Genomic DNA, 24,008 nt, shown 5'->3' with positions numbered 1-24,008 from the left:
TCTCTCTGCTCTAAGCATCACCTAACAAGCAAAGCGAACAAAGAATGGGAAATAAAGCTACCCTTAGCCGGTCAGTGAATGCATGGTAATCTCTCTATGGAGTAAAGGTTGTGCCGGTCAATGGTCGTTGCAAATGATGGACATTAAACAGATTGCCAAATCCTGTGGAGTCGTTAGTAAAGAGTTTGGAGTTTTTTTCACGCCACAGTGTTAACTGCAGAGAAAAGGACAGAGGGAGAAGGAGAAGATCAAGCTCATGCACATAGTTCTGAAACTTGCAGGTCCTAGGAGTCAGCTAAAAGCTAGCTGGACAAGCCTTGAGCTCTTTGAGCAGAAGCGAAGTGAGACATTGTGAGCTTGCCAGCCTTGCACAGCTCTGAAAGGGACCGAATTTGTAGCACAGAGGGGTCTTTTTTAGCTCTGCATATAATTAGTCCAAACACAAAGGAAGCAACTGAATGGAGGTTGTCACTCTCTGGAAAAGGGTGGGTAAGACACTTTTTAATTAAATTCTTTCATGAAGAAAGATTTTTTTTTTCTTTGCTGCAGCCTTTAACATGAACAAAATCACTATCATTTTACCTTTGAATGTCTGTGAACTTTAATGCTGCGCAGCTCCTGCATGCTGTAAAGTGAAATATTTGGCTGTGTTTGTTCCGTTTGCTGTTTTGCTTTGGTCTGGGCATTTTTTTTGTTGTTGCTGTTGTTTATTTTCTTTCTTGTTGCTATTTTTCCTCTTAAATAAAATATGATGTAGAATTTGAAAAGATTCAATGGACATTCTCGAGCATATTTGGAAATATTCTTGCTAATGGATTTCCTTCTTATCGGTCTCTGTTTAAACTGGCTGCTGAGGAAGCCCCCGGGGTTGATATTGTGTACGCTGGGTATCTTTTCTAAAATGCTTCCAGCCGTGAATAGTGGGTGTCCACAGCTATGTCGGTGTGAGGGCAGGCTTTTGTACTGTGAATCACTGAATCTCACAGAGATGCCTCGCAACCTGTCGGGCATGATGGGCTTGTCTCTGCGGTACAACAGCCTTTCAGAGCTGCATGACGGACAGTTCACAGGGTTAATGCAGCTCACGTGGCTCTATCTGGATCACAATCACATTTGCTCAGTGGAGGGGAATGCCTTTCAAAAATTGCGGCGAGTTAAGGAGCTCACCCTGAGTTCCAACAAAATCACCCAACTGCCCAACAACACGTTCCGACCCATGCCAAACTTGCGCAGTGTGGATTTATCGTACAACAACCTGCAGTCGCTGGAGCCCGACCTATTTCACGGGCTGAGAAAACTCACGACTTTGCACATGCGGTCAAACGCCATCAAGTTTGTGCCGGTGAGAATTTTTCAGGACTGTCGCAGCCTGAAGTTTCTAGACATAGGATACAATCAGTTAAAGAGCCTGGCTCGAAACTCTTTTGCGGGCTTGTTTAAGCTCACCGAGCTGCACCTCGAGCACAATGACTTGGTGAAGGTGAATTTAGCCCACTTCCCCAGGCTCATCTCCCTGCACTCACTCTGCTTGCGACGGAATAAAGTCACCATCGTCGTCAACACTTTGGACTGGATATGGCAACTGGAAAAACTGGATCTCTCTGGCAACGAAATCGAATACATCGAACCTCATGTCTTCGAAAGCGTGCCTCACCTCAAGTCCCTGCAGCTGGACTCCAACCGGCTGACCTACATCGACTCGCGCATACTGGACTCCTGGAAGTCTCTCACGAGCATCAGCCTGTCTGCCAACACCTGGGACTGCGGCCGCAACGTCTGTGCCCTGGCCTCATGGCTGAGCAACTTCAAGGGCCGCTACGACAGCAACCTGCTCTGTGCTACACCCGAGTACGCGCAGGGCGAGGACGTTTTGGATGCAGTCTATGCATTCCACCTGTGTGAGGACACGGTCGACCCCACCAGTGTCAACACCCTGTCCCCTGTGACCAACAACAGCGACCAAATGTTTGGCTACGGCTCGGCGGCCGCCACGGCCTACGTGCCAGAGGCCGACGAGGAGCCGACGACGTACGCCATCACCGTGACACTGCCCGGCGAAGGCGCGGAAAACGCCGTGCAGATTCACAAGGTGGTGACGGGGACCATGGCACTGATTTTTAGCTTCCTCATCGTGGTTTTAGTGTTGTACGTCTCTTGGAAATGCTTTCCAGCCAGCATAAGGCAGCTAAGACAGTGCTTTGTAACACAGCGCAGGAAGCAGAAGCAGAAACAGACCATGCATCAAATGGCTGCCATGTCAGCCCAGGAGTATTATGTTGATTACAAACCCAACCACATCGAGGGAGCCCTGGTGATCATTAATGAGTACGGATCTTGCTCCTGTCACCAGCAGCCAGCGAGGGAGTGCGAGGTGTGATTTGCCTTGGGGATTTACACAGTGTGCAACCAAATAGCAGCGCGCAGACAGGGAGCAGAGTGGGGGGTTTGTGGGGCTTTGCTGAGGATTTCGCGGGCACTCTTCTGCTGAAATCACAGGAGGAGCTGCTGGCAGAACTTGATATTTTAGCTTTATCATGTCTTAAAATCTTCAGGACAGCCAATCTTAAGATTTCCTATGCTAATACTCCCTTTGAAGATCTGTCAATATTCAGGAAACTGAGAGTGTAAAAAAGGTACTGATTATTGATCTTTTGTAAACTAAGGAAAATGTTTAAAATAAAAAAAAATAGCATTTACAGTTTTTACAGACTGGTGTATATTACCTGAATTGTTCCCTGTATACAAAATGCAACAGTTTAACCTTTTTTTCTCTTCATTCCGAGTGTTGAACCAAAAGCCTGGGAGCAAAGAAGCCACGTAAAATAGGCTGATAAAAATTAACCCAATGGCTTCCTGTTGTAATTAGTGCACATTCACTTCCATCATTTTACTGGTGATATGAAGCATGACACCAGAATTCTATTTGTGTTCCTGTGCTACCTGTAACTGGATGTTAGTGCAGCCAGTGCACTCCAGAGGGACTGAAGTTCTGCCCATGCCCCAGGACTGGGTGTCAAAGGGGCTTTCAAGCACAGCTCACCTGTACGTTGCTGTAAGAGCCATAAAAACTGCATCGTAACCCCTAAAAGTAATTTTTCTAAAAATCAGATCATATTGCAAAGTCTTGTAAAGAAATGAACAAGTGAAATGCTGCTGAAAAAGTGCTAGTCATCGTCTTTTTTGAAACAAAAGTATGAGAAAACCCTAAGTGTAAGGGCTTTTGCTAGCATTTCCCACTTCGATGCTTGCTCTGATTATGACCAGAGCAAAGAAACCTTTGCTTTATGCACTGTAGAACCACACTGAGAGGAGAGCAGGAGCAGTTTAGTGCTCACTAGTGCAACCTGTGTGTGTTTGGGGCTCTGAGTGGGACAGAACTACCCAAGCATACTTCTGGGTTCTCTGGCATATGCTAGCAAAGCTTGCCTTGTGCCCATCACTGCCCTCACCAACAGAACAGCCTGAAACCCACACAGAGGCTGAAAGCATAGGAACCCTCCCTACCAATGACTGATCCATGGGATTTATGGGTATGAACAGTGATTTGACAATGTAGAATCACACTGCTGCTTTATTCTGATTGCCCTTAAATAAAGGCTTCCTTTCCTTGCATTTTGGATTTTTCATTCTAGTTACATGAACAACCTACTGCTTGATCTTTCAAACAATTCCCCTCATACTAATGAAGGTGAGGCAGTTTTATAACACCAGGCAGAGCATCTTGAATTTCTCTCCATATAGCATAACATGCTAATAAAATGCTGCAGATAGAGAACCAGGAAACATTTTTTTATGCTTTGTACATATTTCCCTATCCCTAAGATGCAAGAGAGGAAAACTCCAGAAATCTAACAGAAATTTTAATGGAACATAGAGGAGTTTTTTCATTTTTTTTCTCTTTTTTTTAGTAGCATCCAATTGCTATCTACTCTTAAAAGGATACAGCAGTCTTATAAAGAAGAGATTAGGCACAGCTTGTGTAATTTTTTACTGCATAGCAGCTTTTTAGCTGCTAATTTTAACCATAAAGAGTGAGCTTTATATTTTTCCTAACTGACACTACTTTTAAGGGTCAAAACTTACACCTTCCTCTACTTCGTATATACATCACTCTGTTTAATATTAAAAATGAGATAGTCTTCTAGTAAAAAAAAAAAAAAGTATTTTAAATGACTAATGTTATCAATGGGATCAATGAGAATATGCATTGGGAGAGGATTCATCAGGGGAATTTTAATAAAAATAGACCTTTTAAATCAAAGCCACTGAAAAATTACCCCCAGGTTTGAAATCAGCTGTCAAACTGGCCCTTTATCCGCTTAAACAACTGTGCATTTCTGTTTCTTTGCTTCAAACACACAGGGGCCTTATCCATCCCCAAATTCTCAATATAGGAACTCTCAATAGAGGAACTTATGAGCAAAGGTACTGTAGGTAACAGGAGAAATTATTTCATGCCGTGCTGACTGAGACCAGAAATGTGTATTTTCCCCTTTAAATCCCTCTCTGAAATCAACTCAGATCTAAGGTTAACTTTGGACTACGTTATACATTCCTCAAATCAACATCCAGCACTGCAATCAGAAGGACTGATTACAGCTAAATGCCAGAAAGCTTCCAAATCCAACCAAGACATTGGAACATATTGTCTACATATGGTTAAAAAAAGAAAAGGAAAAAACAACAAACAAAATCTTTCTTTACATAGTGACCCCCTGTTACTCAAAGGAAATGTATTAGTGCTGTAATGCTTTTGACCCTGTAAATCTGATGCAAATCTGATACTGACAAACAATTATCCTGTGCTTGTATTTCTATGTATTTTTCAGCATAGCTGTGAGTTGTATTTTAAGCACTCTCCCCTGGAATGATTCCTGTTGTTTATTGGTGTTAGCAACCTCAAGCAAAGTTTGCAAGATGTGAGCAATTCCACCTTTGCAATTTATTCACCCCGTGCTTCATGCTCGAGTGACAGCTTGAGTAAATTGAACAGAACATTTGGCTTTCAAGGGGCTTGATTCCAGAAGTGAGGGCAAATTTCAGTATTGCCTGTTGCCATTTATCCTGGAGGGAGGTAATGACCACCAATGGTTTGCCACCCCAGCAGGATGATGGATGAACCCTCCATGGAGAGGATAGCACTTTATTAAACTGTCAAAAATGAGCTGTTTCACAATCATGAAGATTGCAAAAATCTTTTATAATGGTAATGTCTTCGAGAGACAGCCTCCTGATGATCTCCAGATATCTGGATACTCATCTACTGGTGCAAAGAAGACTACCACCCGTTCCATGGCACAGAGGTGCTCCGTTGCCTGTCCACATTTATTCTAAAAGTTGATGTGATAAAAACATGGATAATATAAAGGATGCAAGGATTTCATTTCAATTCAGCTCTTACAAACCCATTTATTCATCCTGCAACTGGCTGCTTGCATTGGTATATATGAGAAGTCTTCTATTTGTAATGTATTTATGGCAACTACAGGAATACATTTTCCCCTCACTATTCCTTTCAGATTTCATGTTTACCAGCTGTCCAGACATATGTCATTTCCTCTCTCTTGATCCCCTTACTATGGCTCACTCTATGGCTCCAAAAAAAAAAAAAAAAATAGGAAGAAGAAAGGGAAAAAAAAAAAGTAAGCACTTTTGGTGTTAGCTGTGACAGTTTCTTGTTCAGATTATTGGGAAATATCAAAGGAAATAAAATATTTTAAATAGTCCCCTTTGAATGTTCCACTTAACATGACTAATCTGCCTTTTATAATTAGGTAATTAACTTTTTTTTTTTTTTTTTTTTAGTGTTCTTAACATACAAGACAGGGTGAAAGGCATGAGAAAGAGCCATCATTTTTGAGGATGGTTAACACTATCAGTGTTATAGATCTCTAATATGCAATCTCTTGCTGCTAACATCAATACACACTCACAGTGCACCCAGTGATGAAGGAACTGTTGCTGTGTATGCTATGAATGTATATAAGGGATAATTTATTTTCTTTTCTATCTTTTTTCCTTTTGTTCTGTACTAAAGAAAAAAAAAGAAAGTGATATGAAACCACAGAATCAATGCTAATGTATCACATTCTGCTTCTGGCCTGAATATATAAAAATACAAAGAAATTCTGTGTTAAAGCTGCAAATTCCCTCCTTTACCATGCTGTCTGAGTACTGCAGGGGGCTAGTGAAAATGCAGCTCCATGCTTGGGTATTAACTGCCTTGCACATGGGTGCAAAAATCATTACTGATACCTAAGGATATTTTGTATTCTGTAGTACATGCTCCGTGATTCTATGGCAAAGGTGTTGAGAGGTACTTAAAGTGCACCTAGTTGGTTGTTTTCTTTGGCTTCAGTAAAAAGCCCCTCATTTGCTTTTGAAATGGACTAAATTTGTTTCTTGAACATGTCTGGCTCTGCATTAATAGCAAAAGGATGCTCTGAATATCCCTTCCCTCCAGCTTCTCCAGTGGTATTCAGAATGGCAAATAAGTATTAATAAGGAAGCTTATTAGTAGTGCTATGATAATAATAATAACAAAAGAAATGATGAGGTGACAAAAAATGAGGCAAAGGACTGGAGAACTGAAAAGGAAATGAAGCTGTGGTTTGGCTTCGTCTGCCTTTTCGTTTGAAAGATGGTAAATCTAAAGGACCAGCACAGATGAAAACCAAGACCGAATGTGGGTGAAGAAAGCAGTTTTAAAATCTGTGCAAGCAGGGATGAAACAGCTCCTGGAGAGGAAGGCACCGCAGCAAACAGCTCCATCGAACAAGAAAGAGAAAAGGAAGGGGCAAGGGCGCAGATGAAAGGGAAGATGAAACCTGGTGAGAAGGCGAGGGGACTGCCACACACGCCAGGTAAATGAGATTTCTCAGTGCCTTCACCTCCCACATGGCAAGGGCAAACAGCAGTGGTTTGAAGAAGACACTCAGCCCCTCTCTCTCTTTCTGTCTTCTCAAAAATACACGTTTTGACATGGGTTAGTGGGCATAGTGAGGATGGGTTGATGGTTGGACTTGATCTTAGAGGTCTTTTCCAACCTTAATGAATACTATGATTCTATGTTTGTTCACTTTTCTGCTGCCTATTCCACTACTTTTGCTGGTTGGTCTTCCTATCTATCCTCAGCACAGCTCACCATGCACCTTCTAGAAAATAAGGCTTTTATAACCAACTTATCTCTTTTTTTTTCCATCCTTTAAGAAACATGCATTTACAGAGAAGGGGATGGTGAGCTTCAGCAGATTCTGCTGCTGAAATACATCCATACTTGTTCTCCCTCATATTCAGCCTCTGTATTCAAGGCTATTAAGACAAAACATATCTGAGGTATTTTTGCTGGTTCCAATTTATCTTCACGCACGGAGGTCATACTTTTTCTTGACCTCCTCAACCCATTCTAATATTAACAAATTGAGCATTTATATGGGTTTCTTTCCAAACACGAAGTTGATTAGGAATTTAGGAAACATTGGTGATTTAGAGATTAACCTTTTTACGGAATTACTGACATAAACCAGAGCCTATTACGCTATTAGAATCTACGTAAAAGAAAGCCAACTGAAAAGCATATTTAGAGCCACGTAAAAGACTTTCCATCCACCAGTTTACTTCTTTTTTACAGCAGAGAAATCTGATGAAAGGAAAGGAGTGAGCGCAATCCACCTCTAAAGTTATCTAGAGGGAAGCAGGGCTATAAAAATATTACAGAAACCAAGCAACAATCTTCTGCTGGCATGACAGAGCCTGTAATCGGGTGGGTGGCTGTGAAGAGCCAAGCTGAATGCTGCAGAGCACTGTAATTTTATTGCAGTGTGGCTGCTTTAAAGCAAACCCATTTGCAATGAAATCTGTACTTCCGTGAGAACATGGCAATTGTTTTTGTTATAAAGATAACGTCACTTGTTGGCATTCAGAAGCAATTATTCAGCCTTTAAGCCAATTACTGCTCCAACTCACCCTTGCTGGTGTGACAGTTGGGTGAGAGAGGCAAATGTAGCAGGCTGCGGTGGCTAAAGAACAGCATCATGTGTGCCTGTGCTTGGCAAACAGCACATAATATGCTGCTAAGGCACTTCTTATTTTAAACCATTTTGCTGCTCTCGTGTTCTTCACATCCTCACGCAGTAACTACAGCCAGAGATGTCCTTCAGCATGGGTGCTATGGGAACCCGACCGATCCCGTGCCGTGACTGAGCTAACAATGCCTACACCCGAGATTTCAAAGGTAATAGGTGAGTATAAAAATCGACTTCATCACAGAATTACCATTTTGAGCACAGCAGATTTATCTGATTGGCATGCTTGGAAACTAAGCTCATCCCCTGCAAAATTTATTCTGGCCTTTTTTTTTCAGACACATTCCTGTCCTAATTGCAAACCAGAGCACGGCGCCAGAGAGAGGACTTAAAATTGTATTCTCAGTAAAATCTGAGATTTAAAAAAAAAAAAAATAAATGCATGGACATATCAAACTCATTAAAAGGGCTTATCCAATGAAGGTGATGCAGCTTATATATAATAAATCTCAGTAAAGCAGCACACCTCTGTACCCTAGTGGTTACAAAGAGGTATGAGCAAGCATCCTAATAGCTGAGGGACTCAGCACAAAAACAGATTGCTGAATATCCTTTAAAATATATTAATTCCCTCTAATTTTTTTTTATCCCAGCTTAACCATTCTCCCATTTTCCATTCCCAGAATTTCACAAGCAGAGTGAATCAAAAGTTGGTGGGAGGGACGCCCTGAAAATCCCAAACTAAACTGCAAGAACAGCCCACAGCTGCAGAATTCCAGAGATTCGGATTCCTTTATCAGCTGCCAGCCTTGTGAAACGCATCTGCAATCAAACCTGTTTGCAAGCTGAGAGCAAATCATGCTCCTGGGAGTAAACCCAAACCTGCCTCTAACACAATGCCTCTGCTGACAATTTGGCTTGCCAAGAGGTCTGGTGGTAAATACTTAAAAAAAAAAAAAAAAAAAAAAAAAAAAAAGTTCATAATAATGAGATAAACAACCTTGGGGGTTTTTGCCCCTTTTTTTTCAAACTTTGCTCCATCCTAAAATTCATGTTGACTAAGAACTCATTCTCCAATCCAGATTATTTCCCAAAGCAATTTTCCGACAGCTAACAGAAATTTGTGGCTGCTGCTTGAAAGTTTGCAATCTTCATACTAAAGAGGCAACCACACGTCAAATGTTTACCTTTGTTTCATGTAAATGTCACTCCATGTTGGACATTCAGTATTTCTCTGCCTGCATATGCAACTCCCTTCATCTTCATACCCATTGCTGCTGTCAGATGAATTCCCCAAACAACTGCTTGTGATGAATTTAACATCTAATTGCTGTAAACTAATGAAGTGATTGAGTCCTATGGTCCTAACCATAAAGAAATGATAGAGACAATAAATGAGTAGAAGAAATGCATCAGAAGTTTGCTCTGGGGAAGGAAAAGTGGAACCCACTAAACCAAAAGACACTGCATATGGTGAGGCTTAGGGCTGCGGAAAGTGAAGGGCACTGAGCATCAGCTACAGAAAGGTGAATTACACAAGACATAAGAAAACTGTGCTAAAAGAAAAGGGGACAGGTGCCCACAGTAGGTGAATCAGGAAGAGGTTATAACCAACATAGGAAACACTCGTCAGGGGATAGCAAATACCTGTGGCAATATTAAATGACATACTGAGAACAAACAAACAGCAATCCATGAAGTCCAATTAAACCAGGTCCTGAGCTTATTTCCCTACTGTTGTGTTTTTGTGCTTTAGTGGTGGTGGTGGTTTTTTGGTGGGTATATTTTTAAAAATCGAACTATTTGTTATCTGTTATCTTTATCAATGACATCTTTATCAATGACATAGGATTATCAATGACAGTGGGATCAAGTGTACCCTTAGAAAGTTTGCAGATGACACCAAGATAAGTGCTGCAGTTTACATCATAAAACGAAAGGATGCCATCCAGAGGGACCTGATAGGTTTGAAAAGGAGGCCCATGTGAACTAAATGAGGTTTAATATGGACAAGAGGAGAAATTTAGGTTAGATGTTAGGAAGAAATTATTTACTGAGAGGGTGGTAAAACAAAGGCACAGGCTGCTAGAAAGTCACAGAATAACCAAGGTTGGAAAATACCTCCAACATCATTCAGACCAACTGTCCACCTACTACTTATATTTCCCTACTAAACAATGTCCCTTAGTACAATATCCAAACATGTCTTGAAGAAGAAGCTGTGGATGTCCCATGCTTGGAGTTGCCCAAGGCCAGACTGTAGGGGACCCTGGCCAGCCTGATCTGGTGGGTGGCAACCAGCCTATGGCAAAGACTGGGGCTGCACGGGCTTTAAGATCCCTTTAAATCTAAGCTATTCTACGATTCTAAGGCTATGCACAAAACTGGACCTTTGATTTTTGCTTCATGTATAAATATGCCAAATCAATAGTTGTACTTCTTTGATGGGCAGCATGTGCAGGTTCTATTTTTATTATATTTACTATAATTCTATTCTATTGGTTTTATACATGTATTCCCTGATTCCAGCAACTGTTGGGGATTACACAGTTATTCTACATAGCTGAAAAAAAAACTTCCCAAAAATGTCCCCCTAAATTGTTTTTTGAAGTCACATTTCATGTCTTTCATAAAAAAGGGAGATGAAAAGTTCCCTGTTTTTTTTTCTCTAGATATGTTTTCCTGTTATGAAGCACAACCTAGCCCCAATCTGTCATTTTTCATTAGCAAAGGAGTCAAGTTATGGCTGTTAATGACAACTCTTAATGAGAATCTGATAAGTTCCGGAAAATCAAACTTGAAACAAACACTAAAATCTACGTCAAACCTATTGTTTTCAAGTAAGTGAGATGTTAGTAAATGGGAAATAAAACTTACAGCTTTTAAAGAAACAAACTAGTGCATTTAAATTGGCAAATCATTAGGACAAAATGTTATTTACCAAGATTAAAAACAACAACAAAAAAAACCAAAACAACAAAAAAGAAAGTGCAAAAATAAAGTGGAGGAGCTGCTAAATATGCAGATTTCTAGGAAGTGTAGCTGTTGCACCAAATACTTATCCTATCTTGAACCTGAATAGAGATTATCCTAATGGACTGATAAATCTTAAGCAGTAGATTTACATTAGTTTAAAGATCTGTTAAGGTCTGTAATATCATACAAAAGGGATAAATTGACTGGGCTTTTGTGGAGTAAGGGCAAGCTTCTTTATTATCCATTATTTCTTGCATTCCTTAACTTTGAACTGCCTTAAGTGACATAAAAGCAGAAAATTTTCTATCTGGATGTCCAAAGATCTTTTTAACAAGCTCATCTGAAAGATATTTAAGCTCCAGTAAGCAAGACAAGATCCACAATCATAGAAAAATACCTAGGCACCCAAAGCTACAGTGACTTTTTTCTCAATACAGCAAAACAGGGAGTGCAGCATGCTCCCAAGGCCAGGGCTGCTGAATCATCCTGGCAACAATCAGGAAATATTTGACAATGCTTTTCAAATGACAGATTACTTATGCTGCAAAAAGTAATGAAAATCAGGAAGATGTGCAGACGGACTTCCAAAACCTGAAGATTGCATAAGATTTGATGGATGAAATTCTCAATTGTCAAATACAAAGCAAAAGACGCAATAGAAGGAAAGCTGTTCATGCATGCCTTGAAAATGTAAGTTATATGCAATAATTAAACAACTATTATTCTGGATATTGCATTGAAAATCTCTGCTCAGTGTGTGGAGATTAAAAAAAAAGGAGAAAAAAAGAAAGGTTAAATAATATCTGAAATGTATGCATAAATGAACAGCACTTCAGAAATTAAATAGATTGATATTACTCTGCCTTCTGTTAGAAAATCGTCCCTAGCTCTGTTAAGCATAAGCTATGAAAGGCTATAAGTGGGTGATAAAGATAAGCTGCTGACAAGCAAAAGGAAGAAAGATTTGGGAAAGTTTTTGTAAAAGGAGATGTGCAAAGAACCTGGGCATTCGGCTAAAGCACAACAGCAAAACGTGTATCCATTCCCCCTCTAGTGGCCAGTCCACACAGGGTTACTGCAGAAAAGGCAATACACTGGTAACTGATTTTAAAGCAAACACATACCTGCTCTTTTTCCACTCACAACGTTATGTAACTTCAAATTATATTACTGTTATTGTGCTACTCCTCATTAAACTGCCTGCTGTATTCTTTCCTTGTTGCTTGTCATTAGTCAGAGCCAAAGCTAGTTTACAGCAGAAGTAAGATTTTGTGATATGCTCTAACCTCCTAGAGAAGGATATGGAGTGTGATAGGGGCCTGTGTACACTTTAGCAACAGAAATATTCATAAAGAAAAATATAGGTGTCTAGTACAAGACACCTCTAAAAAAATAGGCATTAAAAAAGGAACAGCTGTATAGAATTGGGAACAGGGAACTAATTGAGTCCATCTACCTTTAAAATCTTTTGGATTAAAAAAGGTTTAGGAACAGTGGCTGGGATGAGACACACTATGGGGTGGACATGGCCTTTTTTAGTTCCCAGCCATGGCCATATGCATGTGGAGAAGTTGAGGCTGGAGGAGACTCACCCAACCCCAGGTTTGCAATACACACAGGTTGTCCTTGCTCTAATAGCACTTCCTCTATCTTCTATAGGACATCATTTAAAATCATTATTAAAAAAAGAGACATTTTTACCCATTTCTCTGCATAACACAGTGTAACAGGCCATGTTTTGTCTCCATCTTTTAGCAGTCCTACCCAAGCACTTCGGTGGACCAAAGGAGATGCTAAGCTGGATGAACAAAGAGGGGCTGCTGAGGAATGAAAAGGAGCTGTGCTCTGATTCTTGAAGAGATAATGCCAAACTGCTCATTGGGACTACTTGTGTTTCTTTTTTAATTTCCTCTCTTTCACAAAAAATAAGACAGAAGAAATCTGGTGGCTTGGAGCAGAAATGAACGCTATTTGGTTGCATTCTTAGGGAGCCTGCTATGTCCTAAAGCTAATAATCTCTATATAAAGGTTGTGGTTCATTGGAAAGGCAAGAAATACCATGGGATTATGTTTTTCTCTTGTAAAATCTTTCTACCACTTAAGTTTTTCAACCTCTGCTTCAAACATCATCCTTAGGAGTGTTTGTTGTTGTTGTTGTTTTTCTTCCCAATATATATTAATTAGTATATGGGACAGACAGACAAATTAAGTAACCCTTTCTGCAAATGATTTGTGAAGAAATTACCCAAGAACATGTTTCCGATTAAAGCTCACAACAGACCAATCACACTTGTGAATAATTGAATAAATAAATTAACACTGTATGTTATTGCACTGCTTTTTTATGGGTTGTTCTGAAATTATCAATTAACCATTGTAGGCTGTACCTTTCTGTATCTTACAGTGGCTTTTGGTGAAGACCAAATTCTAGTTTAGATGGAGCTCACAGCTGGCATTTTCATGTTAATTTGAATATGTTGTTACTAATTTGTTCAACTGAAACTAAGGAATAACACAATAAACAAGGCACAGTTTGACTTCTCACATTTTAAATTAAAAAATAAAAAAACAAAAAACAAAAAAACCATTTTCAATGTGTCTTAATAATTTTACCTAATTAAAAATATATAGAAAACAGATTATTCAAATGATCTGTACATAGTAACGTGAGCAATTTGCTCTTCCAGCATAAAATGAATTCATTACTATCCACAGTCAGAGCAAATTTGATGGTGTATCCTTTAGTGATGCAACTTCTGACACAAGTTGTATTTTAATATTCACTGTCAAGACAGTTTCAAGGTTAAGAATATAAGGAACTTTGCAGACAGTAAAAAATAGAAAAAATGCAGTTGAATACCACTAGGATGGGCATAGGGTGGGAGTAAAAGCACACAGAGAAATCTAAAGACAATCTGCCAAATATGGGAAGAATGCATCCACACTGACCCACCAAGGACATCTACTTTTCCACCAACACTTGCAGAGAGGCATGTTACAGAAAGTGAGGCATAATTAATCGCAAGTGAATGGCTTGGAGCAGTTGGTTGAGCACATCATATTAGGTGGGTACTTTTTACCTATTATTTACTGTAATAATACGCCTATTCATAAACAAATTTTCCTAGATTTCTTGTCACAACAGACAAAAAGCAATCCTTCACCTTTAGCTAATGAGCCATACGTTCCTACAGATTTAAGAAATAGGGGTCCTTCAGAATGACATCCTGATGTATGCTGTGATTTACTTTGAATGACATTACCGGAGTAAATTAAATGCCACGTTCCAGACTAACTCATAGGTTTTTAATTAATAACATGAGCAATTCTTTTTGCATTACAGATAACACATTTTACAAACTACCAGAAGCGTTTTTATTACTAAACTTATCTCAAAGGCTCTCTCCCAGTGTCTGCCGCAATAAAATAAAATAAAATCAATCATAATTGCAATGGCGGATCATTTTTCCCTTCATGAAAATTAAATATTAAAAGCCATTTAATTAAATGGAACGATAACTGAATCACTTTAAGAATTCAAACGAAGGATGCTCTCCCCAGGTGCTGAAATGTAGCATAGGAATGTTTTGCCACAGGGAAACAATCCTGAACAAAGTAAGCTATTCTGAGCAGGCATTTGTAAACAAACTCCTCTGTGACAAGGTCATCTCTTGATAATTTCAGTTACAAACTTTTACCTTTGTCTGTCTGTTACACACAGAATGACAGCACAATCTTCAGGCAGGCCACATGTTCTGAACAGTAGAACTACAATTCTGTTTGATATTCTCACTTATTTTAGTAAAAAAAAAAAACAAAAAAGGAGCAAGTTTTGTGAGAACTACCTGCTTCAAGTGTGCCTAACAAACACCATTCTGTTTACATCATTCAATCAGCTTTGCCTCAGCTGCAGCTTTAAAATACATAAGGTATGCATGTTTTCCTTGCGAACTCCGCAAGACGTTCGACTCTACTTAGAGAACTGTTTCCTATCAGCAATAAACACTGGGAAAAAAATTCCTACTATTTTTAAATGCTTTTTTTTTTTTTTATCCTACTTCATAGGTTTTATCTAAACTAGAGCTAACTGTGTGTTAGTCTGCCTTTCCCCTTGAAGAGTTAAAGGGAGAAAGTTCCTTTATATTTCTAAAGTAATTTGTTAAGTATTTTATGACTGTATTCTATTTCCAGACGATTAAAGAAGAAATTTCACTGCCAAAAGAGAAAGAAAATAGATCTGCAGATGTAGCAATCTTGTAAAACCCAGAATTCTGGAAAAAAAATTTCACACTCTCATCAAGAAAAAGAATAATTCCCAAAACTGTCGCAAGTCTCTTCCGACAGAGATTAAAAGGACAATGATACAACTCCTACGTGACTGTTTTCAACTGCCTATAACAACAGACCAGTTTCAGTTCCACTCATTTGACTGTGTATTTAGGATTATTTCATGCCTGTCTCTTGATTCCTGTATTTGTTGATGCTAGGCATTTCTTTTTCAAGGTGAATACAAGATTTTTTACTTAGAGCTGTGTGAAAAAGAACGGGTCCATCACTACAAAGTAAAGCATCAATTGGGATTAAAACTGTAGAAATCACATTTTTTGAAACTCTTGCCAACTACATAATGATGCCCAAACTGACTTTGTGCCAGGTGGCTTTGGCTAACAGATGGAATGGTGCATTTTTTTTCACTCTTCATAAACCAAGCTCCATTCCAAATATTGTGAGACAGAAGTATCTAAATTAATGATTGACAGTTACATATGCCTAATAATTAATTAAACCGTAACTACAAATTGCATTGGGTCCTTGGAACACTTAAGAGAAATTGAAACGTATGATGGTGTCTTTACAGCAATATCTAGAAATCAGGGCTAACTAAAAATATTGGTATGAAAAGATGCAGTACAGAAAATAGAGGTTTTGTGGCAAGTCTCTTAGAAATGCCTAAAACAGGAACATTTAAAATTGTTCCTGTAAGACTGTTTTTCCAAATCCCAAATCTCACCAAAAACTCACTAAAATCAACCAGTAGTTGTGACCAGACCTAGAGTATGTATGATTGTGTCAACTAGTAATGAATACAGCAACAATAAATCCAGCATAGTCTCAAAGCACTGGGCTTCCAGCTTATAAGATTAACTGTGCTGAGGATGCATTTCAGATTGACGAATGTGACAAGTTATCAGTCGTTTTCATGCTTGAAACTAAAAGGCACAAGTAGTCTACAGTGGAGCTGATCTCCTCCCATTAAGTATTTCCCTAAACATCTCCAAACATCACTGATTTTCCAGCCATGCAATGACCCTCAACAAAATCTCTTGAAGCTGAGAATAACAATAAATCCATTTCCCCTTCTGCCACGAGAAAATAGCAATTAATTAAAAAAGAACAACAACAACAAATGCAGAAAATGAGAGAAGCTTTTTGTCATACTATATTAATAACCTTATTTCTCCTATCACAAAGCTGTGCCAGAAACACTGATTTAATAAGCGCTGCAAAGCAATTACCATGCAAATAGTAACAACCAGTAATTTACTTATTTATTTATTTATAGTAAAGTCTTTGTTTTGGCTAGCAGACCACAATAGCAGATCCCAATAAGGTCAGATAATTGCAAGATATTTCAAGTATCTAAATAGCTGTGACACCAAACATATGAACCATCAATTTTTGCACTGGTCTGTTGGTCTCCTTGCAACTTCAATCATGAACAACTGAGGGAGCCAACAGAGGAACAACTGAGACAGCAAAAAGAGAACTGAAGCAAAAGGGAGGAAAGTGTTTAGGAAAGTGCTCTTTTGTCAGTGACACTAGCTAAGATTACACTGCAAAATAATGCAGGTTTTAAGCCTCCTATTAGGAAATAGCACTCCCACACTAACTCCTTCCTTTGCCCCAGTCTTTATAAGAAACATATTATCTGGAGTAACCAAGTCAATTATTTTAAGCAACATACAACCATCTATCTATAGCACAGAACTGAAAACTTGCATAGATTATGCTAAAGCACATGTTCAGCTTTACAAGTTGCCTAATGATTTTCTTGTCCTGGACTGGAGCTACATGATCTTGCCTAAATCACTTCATTTCCTAGTTCTTCATTTCACTCACAGAAAAAATCACACCAGAGTGCTGTGACACTCACTATAAACATCTGTTCTACAGTGAATGGTCAAAATATGACTGTTAGCATTCCTTCAGTACAATACAATAAGTGATGGGTAGTATGATTGGTGATAGATGGACAGTTGGACTGGTTGATCTAGGAGGTCTTTTCCAACCATGATGATTTTGTGTTTTTTGTAAACAAAATGGTCAGAGAAGAGATTTGGTTGTATACTATCTCTAAAACTAAAAGTGAGTTAAGGTTCAATTTGCAAATGCAGGACAGGACTCAGTATTTTTTCTAATTCCACTGTTGTAGGATGGTAATTAAATGGTCAAAACATGGCATAGGAAAACTTTGCTTTGTTTCCCTCACCATTTAAAAATTTAGACGATTTCACATAGATTGCTTCTACGTAGGTCATCCCCTGTTTATTTCCATAGAAACGACAACAGATACTCCATGGAGGAATTCCATGACACACTTTTACTTCATAGGCACTTCCGTGTCAGATGTCATTTTGTCAGACAACACCTCTGCTGTCATCAGTCACATGGCAACAAAATGTAAGAGAATATTTATAGGAAGGTTCAACTGTTACTGCCATATTGCCAACATCCACCTCTGACACCATGGGCCAACATAATAAATGAAGGCATTACTTTCAGAGTAGCTGTCATAATGAACAGTGAAAATGCTACAAATATAGAAACATATTTCTGTGTATCTAATGATGAGAAAAAGAAAATTAACACTATCATGTGTTCTAAAACTTCTAAACATTTTGAGGAGGAAGAAAGGAAGATGACTTTCTAGTTAAACTGATGAATATACAAATATCAACATTGTTGTGCTCAAGATCAAGTACAAACTGAATCTGTGGTATCATTTACAGAAATAGGTAAGCAGTGGAATGCAATTTCTATCTATAAATCATTTTGCTATAGCCTTCTACTTCAGTACTCTTAAATAGGAAAATGCAACTGAAGTTATTTTAGTTAAAGGCTGTACAAAATAAATCCTTGTGGCAACACTCATCTGTCAGGGGATTTGATGCTCTCCAAAGTACTTGTTGGTATTAAGCAAGCAATCTCTCAATTCTAACAGACTTTGTTATTGATATGCATGATCTAAGTAGTTTATTATTTTTAGTTAAGTGTGAAGTGATATGTCAACAAAACCCACAAAATTAAGGAAACCACATATTACAAAACCTAAAATATTGAACTCCTGTACGAAACAACTACTGATAGTTGTGTTCTTGTAGATATAATAACATGGCTAACAATTAAACAATACCTCCTAGGAAACTGGGACAAGAAAATATATCTTGGTCAAGTCTGACATCTCTAGACAGACTTAGGAATCCTCATATAAGCAGCCCAGCAGAAGCCAGAAAGACCATTGGAAAGCTTCTAAAAAAGCTGACAATAAAACAGATAAAGAAATTGACACAAAAATTTCAGACCATTTGAGATGGTTAGTGAAAACGTCTTTGGATTTCTAAGCTCAAATCATTACATGACTAAATGAATCAAGAAGCCAGGTAATGGTAAATGGAAGATGCTATGTTCTGTAATGCAGGTTTATGCACAAGCTCAGTGCCTTTTTCTGAAAACACTTAAATACATACGAGCAAACAAATGAATATAAAAAAGCTATGTTGTCTTTGAAATAAAAATGTATTTTCCTTAGTTATCTTAAATATCGAATAACCTGACCTTATCCCTTATTTTATGATATCATACCTGGTATGATAATGGTGTTAATACTTCAGTATTTTGCAATCTGAATCTGCCTGATTTCCTCAATAATTCTTCGGGCAAAATGACAGTTGACATGACAAAATCAGGAACACATCTAGCATTTCTCACAAACCTACATCAAAATACATAGCCTTGACTCTTTTCCTTTGCCTAGAAGTGGGAGTATCCACAGGCAAAGAACCAAGTTTTAGACACAAGTTTTAAAAATACAGTATTGGTGGTTAATAAAGCAAACTGTTCACCCTTGAACTTAGCACAGATATTTAGAGCTTGCATGATTATATTGCTGGACTGATTCTGTCTGGTAGATGATATTGCTGGACTGATTCTGTCACTGCTAGATCAAATATGATTTTTTAGCATATTTTTTGGTATGACTTCTTCCTCTCCAAGCATGGATCAATTGCTGTATTTTCACAGAAAATGGAAGTTGACCTAGTTATGCTGTGCCATTAACCTTCGAAAACATAATATATGTAGATGTGTTGATTAAACTCCTCACTGCTGGACCCTTGCAGGAAGTAAAGTGAATTATGCACAGAAGGAACTCACTTAGAATTCCTCCTGTTTTGTTTAGGTTTTTGTAGCAAACTGGTTATTTCTATACCTTTCCTGAGAAATTGGTACCCCAACCAAGGTAATATCCAAGTTTGATTTTTAAAAAACTGAAAAGTATACCAGTAATACAAAGAAAACATAACCTTACAAGGAGATGATAAAACTAGCATGGCTTCACCAAGGACAAGTCCTGCATGACCAACACAGTGGCCTTCTATGATGGCATAACTGCATTGGTGGACAAGGGAAGAGTCACTGATATCATCTATCTGAATGCCAGTAAGGTCTTTGACACAGTCCCTTTAACATCCTTCTCTCCAAATTGGAAAGATGTGGATTTGATGAATGGACTGTTCAGTGGATGAGGAACTGGTTGCAAGACTGTACACAACGAGTGTTCAACAAAGGATCTATGCCCAGATGGAGATGGGTGATAAGTGGTGTCCCTCATGCATCAGTACTGGGACTGCTGCTGTTTAACATTTTTATCAGCAACATTGACAGTGGGATCGAGTGCACCCTCAGCACAGGTGCATTTGTAAAATGCAAGGCAAACATAACCTAATACAGGGCTCCTAAATAACCTTTTTTGTTGTCCAGTTTTGCTTTCAGTGGCCACCCATGTTAGAAAGTGGCTGATAGCTAATAAAGACAGAGGATTATACTATTCTTCTGCAAATCTATGGAAGGTTGGAGTTTGATTGTAGCAGAAATAGATTTTATAGTATATCAGAGCCATCAATGAAGACGAAAAAAAAAAAAACAACCCAAATTTTGCTGGTTTACTTGTAGTAGCAAAAAGATTTGATTCTCTGATCAAAGGTAGTCAAGTTAATCAAGAAATTTTCACTTCCCTAGTGATGCTACAGACTGTTTTTTTTTTTTTAATGCTGGAATTTTCTTCCAATTTCTGTATTCAGTTGGTTGGTTTCAGATTTTTAAAACACTGTTAAAGTGAGGCTGCTCCAGAATGGCAAAGGAGGATAAATGTATCCAAGAGATCCAGCAAATCTTGGGTTTGTAGGACCAGGGTTACAGACAAGCTACATCCTCACACACACCTAGAAAATACATGAACTCGTATTTCTAAGCCATGGAAGCATGCATACATCCTATCAGATAGGGCAGAAGCTTGCTGAAAATGACTTTGAACTCCCAGAAGCAGCCATAATTTCAGCAGCAAATTTCACTCAAATTACTGAAATCACCTCCAGCGAGGTCTTTACCTCTGGCTGACTGTAATACAAGTTTCCACATCAGGGCTCAGAAGTTGTTCCATTCTAAATTCATACCCTACTTCAGAGTAATTTCTTCATGAAGTAAGCAATGTCTTCTGAAAGTACGGATTTGCTTAAAGTTAGAAAAGATAAAAGACTTCCTTGTAATAAGGTACTGCTATTGCCATATGCCTGAACTAAACTTCATTGAATTCTTTTTCAAGTACAATACAATTTCAGCCCATCTAAACAGCCAGTAGAATTGCATCAGGTGATAATCACAGGATCAGAAACAAAAGTAGCTCTGCAAGAAACATGTAGTTTTCAAATGGAAATGGAAACTGTTCAAGCATTCTCTGTGTCTACAAAAGGTAGGGCAAAAAGTGATCAACTCAATTTGCAGCAAGAGACATTTGGTTTATGTATTAGAAAGCATTTTCTAACTGTAAATCCAATTTGACACAGAAGTTGAAATACTTTTTATTTGCGCCAAATTTTTTTGCATTTTAATCCATTATTGCAACTGAACTGTATCAGAACTCTTCCAAGTAACTGTCCACATTATACTGCTTTTTAGGAATAACAAGCACATTTTGTATTTTATGTTGTGAAACTAACATCTTTTTTACTTACTGTCATCTCACCAACTTACTTAAACTTTTTAAATGCATAAATAACTAATGACATATAGAGAGCAATGGAATATATCCATGCATGCTTGTACATTCATAAGTTTTTGTCAGCATACATACTGACATTTAATGAAATCATTACATTGGATTAAAGCAATATGCAGGGAACAACCTTAAAGCTGGAACATAGAAATCCATACACTTTGAATAGTACAAACACCTGTTCCATGCCAAATTCCCAAATTACTGACAGCACTGGCAGACCATTACTAAGTGATGTTGAAAGTTAGAGCAAGTCTGACATAGGAACAAGGAAGACACTAGCTTAATTTTGTTCACCCACTGGTTTATAAATTGGATGTGTTTGATCTCTGCATTTTTCATTTACTTGTCATTTCAAGAGTTTTTGTTCTTCTGATAGTTCAAAAAAGAAAGATTGTTGAGAGAAAGTGTGGGTATCATTAACTCAGATTTTTTGTATTCAGAACAGAACTAATCATTTAACACTTTCAGATGGGTTCCTCAAATGGGATAAGGTATATTTTAATTTGAAGATCATAGAATCATGGAATGGCTTGGGTTGGAAGGGATCTCAAAGCCCACCCAGTTCCAACCTCTGCAGTGGGCTGGCTGCCACCCACCAGCTCAGGCTGCCCAGGGCCCCATCTAACCTGGCCTTGAGCACCTCCATGGATGAGGCATCCACAGCCTCTCTGGGCAGCCTGTGCCAGGGTCTCACTGCTCTCCAAGTACGTAATATCCTCCTAATGTCTGTCTTCAGTCTTTAACTTTAAAGCCATTCCCCTTTGTCCTATTGCTATCAGACCACACAAAAAGTTACTTTACTCATCCACTAGTAAATTCCCTTCAAGCACTGGACGGCTGCAATGAAATCTCCCCAGAGTCTTCTTTTCTCCAAGCTGAACAAACCCAGCCCTTTCAGTCTTTCTTCGTATGAGAGGTTTTCTAGCCCTTTGATCATCCTTGTAGCCTTCCTCTGGACCCATTCCAGCATCTCTGCATCCTTCTTGCACTGGGGATCTCAGGGCTGGACACAGTGTCTTTACATTTTTGCTTTCTAATACATTATTATACTCCCAGTTTAATAACTTATTATTTAGCCTCTAAAATGATAGAAGAAAATGATTGAGAGCAACTGAAAAAGCTATTCAGCACATTCTCCTACAACAAGGCAAAATCATTTGTATCATTCACTATGTTTGTCCAATGTATTATCAAAAGCCTATGCTGATAAGGACTTTTCAGCACCTTCAGTGTTGAACTCCCTGCTGCTAATTATTTAATTCCAATCTGGAACTTTTCTGCTACAATGTTATTCCAGAACTATTTTTCCTCTCCACAAGGAAACTAAAATCTGCTTATTCCATTATGGTTTGCAGCAGCCTCTTCTATAGTTCATAGAGGAAAAACAGTAGCAATTCTCACTTTCCCAGACTAAATAAAACTAGTTCACTCAATCTTCTCTCATCAGTCACACTTTATTCCAGGTTTTTGTCCTTATTTTTACCTCTTTCTTCAATCCATCTTCATCTTTCTTGCAGTCAGTAGCCCACATTGACACAGTACTTTAGCAGAGGTCTTACAAATGCAGGTAGGTAATGCATTCTGTTTATACACAGCTGACCTGTGAACATGTTATTATGCACAACAACTCACCTATGTATTATTTCTACAGAATCTCTAATGATGCATATTTTGTCATGCAAGCCTAAGAGTTGATAAGTAGATCAAGAAATGTATTTAGAATATTGTTTTCTTGTGTATAAATATTGTAACAGTGCATACATATGTTTATAAATATTAAAAAAGAATTTCTCATCATATTCTGTGTTCTGTTCATTAATAACTCAGTTGCATTCATCAAGTTCAATTCTCTCAATGCTTTATATGCATCAAACTCCCTTCTTTTAAGAAACCACTTTTCTTTTAATGAAGCAACTCATTTGCCTAGATTGGTCACACATAAATACATTTGCACAAGTAGAGTTGCTAATTTATCTGCCTATTTCAGCAAGACACTTAATACTTTTCACTGGAGATATACTTCAGAGTGACCAGGAATATGTTAGTCAGGCAATATAAATTGATAGATTCTTCCACTCGTACATTCTGGAAGTATAATGCATTGGAAAGCACTTTCTAAAATTAATTTAAGACAATTTAGTTTCAGAAAATAATTTAGTCATCAAAATGAAGATATATTGGATAAGACAGCACTAAACAACATCAGTTTTAAAGCTACATTGAAAATTAATTTTTTTTTATTTTTTTATTTTTTTGCCACTTAAAGATGAGTTTAATTTTCATATCTCTTCTAAAGAATGGCAGCTCTGCTGACAGCACCAGAGTGCTGTATCTGGATGGGACCCAAGTACACTGACATTTGATAAACATTACAGAGCTGAAATAAACTATATTAATTATTACGTAAACTCAAAACTGTCTTCAGAATACGTCAAGCAAAATCATGTAATTCTATACTGTGTAGAACATGGGGTTAAATTATACACCAAGTATGAAGCACCAATCATTGTTGTATGTCCATTTTAATTAAACAAATTAGAACACAGACTAGCAGCAATGCATTTTACAAGAATTTGAATACTCTGAGGAAGAGATGGCTCAGTTGTTTTCATTTCATGATAGGGGGCCTGCAGGAAAGCTGGGGAGAACCTTTTTATAAGGGCAGGTAGCGACAG

General features: G+C 38.2%; 2 protein-coding genes across 3 annotated transcripts in view; one reads left to right on the top strand and one right to left on the bottom strand.

The window, feature by feature from the left end:
- The window catches only part of CTNNA2 (catenin alpha 2), a 396,255-nt gene that overhangs the window by 145,335 nt on the left and 226,912 nt on the right, over positions 1-24,008 (bottom strand). The gene's annotated exons all lie outside the window — the stretch shown is intronic.
- LRRTM1 (leucine rich repeat transmembrane neuronal 1) lies at positions 812-2,377 on the top strand. Its single transcript, XM_042812774.1, has one exon. It carries the CDS (start codon positions 812-814, stop codon positions 2,375-2,377), a length of 1,566 nt encoding a protein of 521 aa, XP_042668708.1.

Source organism: Centrocercus urophasianus, unplaced genomic scaffold (assembly GCF_019232065.1).
Source record: "Centrocercus urophasianus isolate 14NV4802_14NV808 unplaced genomic scaffold, USGS_Curo_1.0 seq_13, whole genome shotgun sequence".
Taxonomy (NCBI): Eukaryota; Metazoa; Chordata; class Aves; order Galliformes; family Phasianidae; genus Centrocercus; species Centrocercus urophasianus.
The sequence above is the reverse complement of the archived record's forward strand: the minus strand, read 5'-3'. Positions and strand labels throughout refer to the sequence as shown.

Excerpts from the sequence above, each read along its gene's own strand:
- LRRTM1 (XM_042812774.1), top strand. The coding sequence starts at position 812 with ATGGATTTCCTTCTTATCGGTCTCTGTTTAAACTGGCTGCTGAGGAAG.